General features: G+C 37.1%; 1 protein-coding gene across 4 annotated transcripts; it reads right to left on the bottom strand.

Moving 5' to 3' along the window:
- Window positions 1–3,350: 3,350 nt before the first annotated feature.
- On the bottom strand, window positions 3,351–6,656 carry zgc:56699 (uncharacterized protein LOC405758 homolog). Of its 4 annotated transcripts, none has more exons than XM_049580920.1 (7): window positions 6,582–6,656; window positions 5,432–5,547; window positions 5,221–5,324; window positions 4,970–5,096; window positions 4,793–4,876; window positions 4,008–4,065; window positions 3,351–3,907 (listed from the first exon to the last, which is right to left on the bottom strand). In XM_049580920.1, exons 2-7 carry the CDS (start codon window positions 5,514–5,516, stop codon window positions 3,826–3,828), a joined length of 540 nt encoding a protein of 179 aa, XP_049436877.1. In that variant the 5' UTR covers window positions 5,517–5,547; window positions 6,582–6,656; the 3' UTR covers window positions 3,351–3,825. The 4 variants fall into 4 exon arrangements, with proteins under 4 accessions (XP_049436877.1, XP_049436878.1, XP_049436875.1 ...); XM_049580921.1 differs by lacking the exon at window positions 6,582–6,656 and adding an exon at window positions 6,311–6,329; XM_049580918.1 differs by lacking the exon at window positions 6,582–6,656 and adding an exon at window positions 5,629–5,695.
- Window positions 6,657–7,517: the final 861 nt, after the last annotated feature.

Here is a 7,517-nt window from a genome sequence, read left to right as displayed (position 1 = left end):
TAAACAGTGTCCTTTGGCTTATGGCTCTAAACACATTGTCTCACAGCATGCTGAGAAACTTTACGCATTTAGCCCCCAACACACCACATTATAGTGGGTAACACATTTTAACACATCCTTTGTCATTGACTTGCTTCTTCTCATTGTCACCCATTTTCCATACATCAGAAAACAGAGCATGGAGAAGGCAGAGAAGATTATTGGGGAAGAGTGAGACATAGATTATTTGTCTTGTAAACACACACATACATGCACACACACTATGTATAACCAGTTAAAAACATGCACAGTACCTTAAGTATTACATTTCTTAAAAGTGAATTTAACTTTGTGGAAAAGATTAAGCAGATGTTCACAACAAGAGACATGTTATGAAAAATAAAAAACATTATTTTGGATCTTTCTTACATCCAAATCACTTTACATAACTTACTTACTACAACCACCACTACTTCCTAATAAACAACTTAATTAAAACCTTTGTTCTTGCTTGTCTCAGGAGGGTAGACCAGAGGTCCTGCACGTATTCTGCTCTTAGGAGTCGTATCTCATCCTTACAGATGGTGACAAGGCAGCACAGAGGCCCGTCTGAACACTTCTAATAATAGCCCCAACTAAAATAGACAGTCATCACATGAAATCAATAATGCCACTTAGATATGACAGAGTGCTCTGGCTGGCCGGCCTCCTTATCCCGACACCCGTCACACTTAGGTCATTCCTGCTGCTTCCACCTGGAGACACTAATGTCAACTTCCCACTGCTGGAATGTAACTTATCACATTTACTCAAGTAGTGTACTTAAGCACAAATTTGAGGTACTTGTACGACACGTTCTACATATGCTGAGGTACATTTCAGAGGGAAATATTATTACCTCATTACAGTTATCTGACAGCTTTAGTTACTTATAGAAGAACTTATAGAATTTGATATCATAGATTAAACTAGATTTAGTTTAATTTGAAAAAATGAGAACTGACAGAAAATTTCAATTGTTTTAATCATTTCAGTCATTTTTCATGCAAACACGTCACCGCTCCAGCTTCACAAATATGAAGATTTGCTGCATTTCCATTTTTTGAATTTATTTTTTAATAATTTTGAGGCGTGGAATGTTGGTTAAACAAAATTTGAAGCTGTCACTTTGGTCTTTGGGTAACTGTGATGGCATTTCTCACTATTTTTTGGGGTTTTCACAAACCAAACAATCAATTAATTAATGGAGAAAACAATCAGCTGATTAATCCATAATGAAAATAATCATTAGTCACTGTCTGACACAAAATAGTTCAAAATAAGCTCAACCTCATTTAGACTACAACAATAAAATCCTGCTTTTACATTAATGCATGAGTATTAATAATAATTATATAATATACAACAGTATAACAGCCACAGGAGACTGTTTTCTGCATAGTGAGCACTTTTAGTTCTGATACTACATTTTACTGTGTACTATTAGTACTTAGGTAAAAGATCTGCATACTTTCTCCACCACTGCACCTTCCTAATGTCTTACTTCATGTATGAAGAGTGCTTTTATTATAAATATTTGATACCTATAAGAGCTACTTGAATCAAAAGCAGAAATATAAAATCAGAGGAAGTTTGAAGTGCTTGTGTTGATGAGTGCTGCCACCCAATGGTCATGAAGTGACATTAGTATGTTTAAACAGCTACATAAAGTGCTGCAGACTAACTGACTACAGTCTATTATAATTTATTATAAAGAAATATATATGTACACTAAACCAGATATTAAGATATCCAGTGTTGGAGAGTAGTGAACTACATGTATTTAAACTAGTAGTTACTTGCTGGTAGTTCAACTACAACTATTTGCACTGTGATTCATGTTAATAATTCCTTTTTTCTGTACTTAACTATTGATACTAAAACCAATTGCCATAAAAGTGGATGAATGTTTTCTTTATTTATTCTACCACTGCTTTTCTACTGTAATTGAATCCCCTTTGACCAGCGCCCAGCCCTCCACAGGGCTACTCCAGGAAGCTGGATTGTCGGTCCACTTGTGAGAAATATTTGGCTTAAGTTTTGAATCTTAAGTGGTAAAACCAAACTTAAATATATTTGGTGTCAGTTTGTCATAAAGACTGATTATGACCATTTGTAAACAAAGGTTCAGAAAAGCTGTTGCATGCTATTTTAGAAGTTACCTGGCTTACTCAAGAATCCTGCTTGGTGCAGCTTGGTCAACTGCAAAACTATACAATATGCACTGTATTATTATGCACTTTTTGCATGCTTCTTGTTCTATTTCCTTATATTCCTTTCTGTCTATGAAGTAAAAGAGCAATTGCTGGCAAGTAGACTGAAAAAACTGTCTTCTCTGATTTGAGGTACAGTGACAAATTTAGGCCAAACCAAGTGTAATTTTCAAGAAGGAAAGGTCAACATGGGCTCAAATTGAAGCTTATCAACTTGGGAAGTTTTCTATGTACAAGTGAAGCAGTGATAGTAAACACAAAGTGATGAAAAGTAATAATTTTTGATGAGAATTTGTCAGTCACTTTTTTGTTTTTTGGGGGATGTGTGATATTTTGCCAGAAATATGCCCCAAAAGGGAGAGATGGGGCTGCTCGTTATAAACTCTTGATGGTCCAAGGCAAAGGCTAACAGGAAACAATGACAAAAGGTAGCAGACAACATCATGAGGGCGGGACCTGGCCTACATGTAGTGCCCTAATTTCTGTCTGAGGATGAATAAAGTATGCTCAATCAGAGACTCTAGTCAGGTGTCTAACCGATGGACATTTTATACAAAACCAAAGCTGACATTCCTGCGCTTTCCCATGATGAACATAGGAGTATTTTTATTTTTTGGGTTATTATGACCTGTCACCAAGTGGGCACTATTCACAACAAACCCAGTTGAGTGGCTTTTTTAAATTGGCATTTGACTTTAAATATTTGGTTGTATTTTGTGTCACATGAATATTATCAATTTGATTTTCCCCCAGGTAGTTGGAGCTACTTTTTCTAAGAGCTTCAGTTGATCAAAATACAGTAGATTCCTCACTATGGTAGCTTTACTGTAGTTCAACTTCTTTCACTTCAACTTCTTTACTGTAGTTCTTCTTTCACTGCTAAATAATTAGTATCTTGGAAAACTTTATTTTTTAATTGTGTGCATATGTAGCATCTGTACCAGTTTGTTTTAATTTGCTTTGTTTTCTGATTTCTTTATCCTTTATATTTTGTAATATTTTCAATGAGGCTCAAGGGAAAACACTAGTCCCATCCTAAATTACTGCAAAACTCAAGCTGTGCACATTGCATTACTTACCATTTTCACAACTAACCACAGAAATTATTTGAAACGAACACCTTTAATAAAATGAGGACACAATATTCAACCTGTGCCATTTGTCATTGTAACCGCAGGTAAGCCAAGGCAATACAGAAGAAAAACAAACTGGAGGCACTCATGTGTACATGCCACTCAACAGGAAATTTTCCACGCAAGACATTTTGACTTGTCTTAATAGGAAAAGCACATTAATGAAATTAATGATGGCTGAATTCCACTCCTTTCACTCCTACTGGAACGCGTCAACATGTCTGCTGTGACAAAGGTCTACTGTGACCATACTCTGAATTTAGGTTACTTGCCACATCAGATGACTAAAAATAAGACTGCTGCAACTGGATCCAAAATATGAATAAAATTTAGAAACAGTTGTGCAAATTAAAAACTTCAAGTGGCAAAGAACAAATTTAAAACAAAACATCCATGCAAACACACATACAATGAGCCTAAATCACACTTCTATGTTGGCATGCATAAGAATTATTTATAGTTTATATTTCCATGGACCATGGGAAGCTGTTGGGGGTTCTAAAACTTGGACCAAGGTTGTTGGTGGGCCTCGTCTCCATCCTGCTGAGAGAACAAGATAAAACAAGAGTTAATTAAAGAGTAAAGAAAAAACGCACCGAGAGAGCCAAGAGCTGAAGCCGACTGGGTGGAGCAGAATACTTACCTTTGAGTCAGGGCTGTGTTTACACCCCACACAAACGGAGCAGCAGCATCATCAGCCTCTGCAAGAGAAAACGCTTTGTCACCTTTACAGACAAATTCAGTGCATTCAAAGAAAGAACATTGTGAACATAAAGCTTTACATCAGTGGTTCTCTCTTCAGGAGCCTAAAAAAATTTCATGTACCCTCCACCCCACAACTATCGATCGATCGATCAATAATTAAAAACCGGGAAAGCAACTACTGAAAAAAGATGCATGTTGACTTTTAGTAAAATAAAAGTCAGTGTGATTCCAGCAAACTTGTTTATGTTCCGTACATAAATCATATTCACTCAACTGTGTTTCACTGCATATTTTTCCCCCGGTCATCCATGCCCCACCTGCAGTGGCTCTACGCTCCTCCAGGGGTCCCACCCCACAGTTTGAGAACCACTGCTTTAGTTAGTGTGCATTAAATATTTAATTAGCAAGCGCTGGTTGTTTATTAAAAAGAAAGACATTTTGTGAAACACACTTAGGGTGCTGAGAGTAAACCAATCTATTTGTGAATTGGCCGGTGTGGCTGCAGGTTGTTGTTCCAACCAAGCAAGAGCACATGTGAAACAACAAATCAACTGTGTGAAGTCAGTTCAGTTGATTGAGTGAGTCGAATCAGCTTGGTTCCAACAAAAACCTGCCACCACACCAGCCTTGACACAGATCAGATTGAGACCTCTGGCTTAGCATAAAGACTGCAAACAGCTTGAACTGTAAAAGTGTACAAACAGATGTGGTTATCAATAATACCTTTGTCCCAGTCTTCGGTCATATCCGGGTTTACCCAAGTACTGACTGGGACCTGCAATTTACAGTATCCATTTGTGCTTCCATCTGTAAACAGAGCATAATTCAACTCAGAAACACTGTCACCACATGTTGACTCTGCAGGGCAAATTCACAGATAGTGTCAAGTGATAATCTCACCATCTTCAGTGTCCAGAGATATTCTGTCCTCACAGGTTTCAGTGTGGTATGTCAGCTCGTGCTTGGGGACCAGGTGGCGAGCATTAAAAGGGCAGGTTCTTAGCTCGCTGGCCAGTTTCGGATGATTCTACATTAGCAAGAGAGAGAAAACAAAAATCAGTTCAACTATACATGATACACATGTTCCTGCAATCTACAATGATTTTCTACACCTGCTGGTGTTTGTTGCTATGAACAAGAACTCGACTCACCTTCCTGCACTTAAGAAGATGGTAGGGGAAACGGCAGGCCCGGATCTGGTGGTTCTTGTCAAAAGGACACTGCAAAAGTTTGTCTGGGTCACAGTTTCTTTCATCTATCAAATCAGAGAGGAACAAATTAATACATTTCATTCATCAATATTAACTAAAACAGCTGACAACCTAAAGCAGTGAAAATGTGGATGAATATTTTGAGTATTACCCGTTTCCTCTGCCAGCTGTGCTCTCCCCTCCGAAGCAGTCCTGCATGGACCGCTTGTGGTTCCAAATCTAATGGAGGTTGCCATCTCTTTGTGGGATTTTCTGAGGTCACACCAACTGGGGAGATCACAGAGACAATGCAAGTTAACATGAAGTGCTAAAAGACAATGAGGACAACATTTAGAAGCAAATACTGACAAGGTTGCTAGAAGCACATGCAGCATTCAAACGCTGCAGAACCATGGCAACCAATCAGATCATTAGTGTGCAGGATTCCCTGGAACAGGTGTGCTGAAATAGCTGTCACCTGAAAGTGCTTTGAATATTAAACCAAAAACACCTGAGCACACCTGGCTTTAGAATTCAATGAAAAAAAAAATATACATAAATAAAAATCAGGATCATTGGGTCTACTTAGTAGCAGGTATGGGCTACTTACGTCTACAGGGTTTTTTTTTTTTTTTTTTTTTTTATAAATGGTGGCTTTAGAGGGAGGTTTAAGAAATTAGATAAAGATCTACTGGTATGAGTGTTTTGTGCTTTCTGGCCTGAGAGTGAAGTATTAGTCGCCAAGAGGAAGATGACGCCATCTTAAGTTAGCAGCCATGTATTCGTATCTTCAGGCCAAATAGGCCTTGTGGAGAAAGCGTCAACGCCACTGGCTTTGATTTAAATTAGCACTATGTTACTTTTACTCATAAACAGGGTCCACCACATCACAGGTTTTCAGTAAAGGTTAGTGGTTAAGCAGTCAGCCATTTGGTGCTGCTAACTTTAAACTTCACTTGAATAGTTTTAAGACCAATAATTGAGTTTAAAACGCAGGATAAAGTTAAAGACTGTTAACGTGTAGCAAAAGGCAGCTTATCTAGAAACAAACCCTGAGCTTTAATCATATCATCGTCAAACATTTTGGCATTTAAACTGGGCGTGCAGAAAGTTGGCTCGTCGCCAAGTTTGCTAGCAAAAAGTTACGATGTTCCCTATTGAAATAAGTCACTCTTATCACGTGAACTGAGATTTACCAGGGAGAAAAAAACTTCTTTATATAAGCTAAAATACTACGATTATTATTTATGAAGTTGTCAGCAAGCGTTTTAGTTACAGTCTGTTAAAAAAAATATGGGGTTTACACCCCCCAAAAAAATCACCTTTTATGATCCTTTGTTTCTTGGCTTCTTTCCACCAGCGGCTAACGCGAGACTAATCGATAGCTTCGTGGCTCCGCCCCGAATTTACTTAAGCAAACATCGCGAGGTCACATGACTTCCGGTTCGCGCAAAACAAGCGTCCATTTGAAAAAAAACCAAAACAACAACATCTATGATGGAACTAACTGAAGCTTTATTCCAGTTAACCCGAAAGTCATTACTTTACTAATATCTGAAGATGTGAAATAAATCAGAGAGTATATTTTGTATGTAACAAAGAACTCAATAATTCAAGAGTCTTAAATAATTTACTCAAGTAAAAGTAGCAATATTAATTACAAGTAAAATTTAATTTTGTACACAGCAGACTTTTTTTTTTTTTTAAATGTATTTTATTTAGCACAATGAAAATATACAGACCGAGTCAAAGAATAGATTTACAAAAACAAGATTAGAGTTTAGTAGCAATGGTGGAAATGATCTTATACGACACAATCAAATACAAAAAAGAATAAAGGTGACATTATAATGAAAATAAAAAAAGATTTTTTTAATGACAAAAAGACAACAGAACAGACATGGAACAGGCACTAATTAGGTAAACAAGTGAGGTGCACAAAAGAGCAAGGACCTAGATATATAGGCTATGTAGGCTAACCTATACAGTTTCTTAGCTTTACTATTTAGCAGAGGTGGAATGTAACTAAGTGCATTTACTCAAGTACTGTACTTAAGTACAAATTTCAGGTAGTTTTACTTTACTTGTGGACTTAAATATCATGCCACTTTCTGCATTTACTCCACTACTTCAGAGGGGAATATTGTACTTTTTACTCCACTACAATTATTTGATGTCTTAAGTTATTAGTTACTTTACAACTTTTACAATAAAAATATAAATTACGCCAGTAGCCCATTACTTACTTTGCTCCATAT

The sequence above is a fragment of the Epinephelus fuscoguttatus genome, linkage group LG7, assembly GCF_011397635.1.
Source record: "Epinephelus fuscoguttatus linkage group LG7, E.fuscoguttatus.final_Chr_v1".
Lineage (NCBI taxonomy): Eukaryota > Metazoa > Chordata > Actinopteri > Perciformes > Serranidae > Epinephelus > Epinephelus fuscoguttatus.
This window is presented reverse-complemented; position numbering and strand designations above follow the sequence as displayed.

Coding starts and splice junctions, on each gene's coding strand:
- zgc:56699 (XM_049580918.1), bottom strand. CDS start 5,654: ATGCTGCATGTGCTTCTAGCAACCTT. Junction 4,066..4,792: donor GACCGAAGACTGGGACAAAG/GTATTATTGATA, acceptor TTTCTCTTGCAG/AGGCTGATGATGCTGCTGCT. Junction 3,908..4,007: donor AACACAGCCCTGACTCAAAG/GTAAGTATTCTG, acceptor TTGTTCTCTCAG/CAGGATGGAGACGAGGCCCA.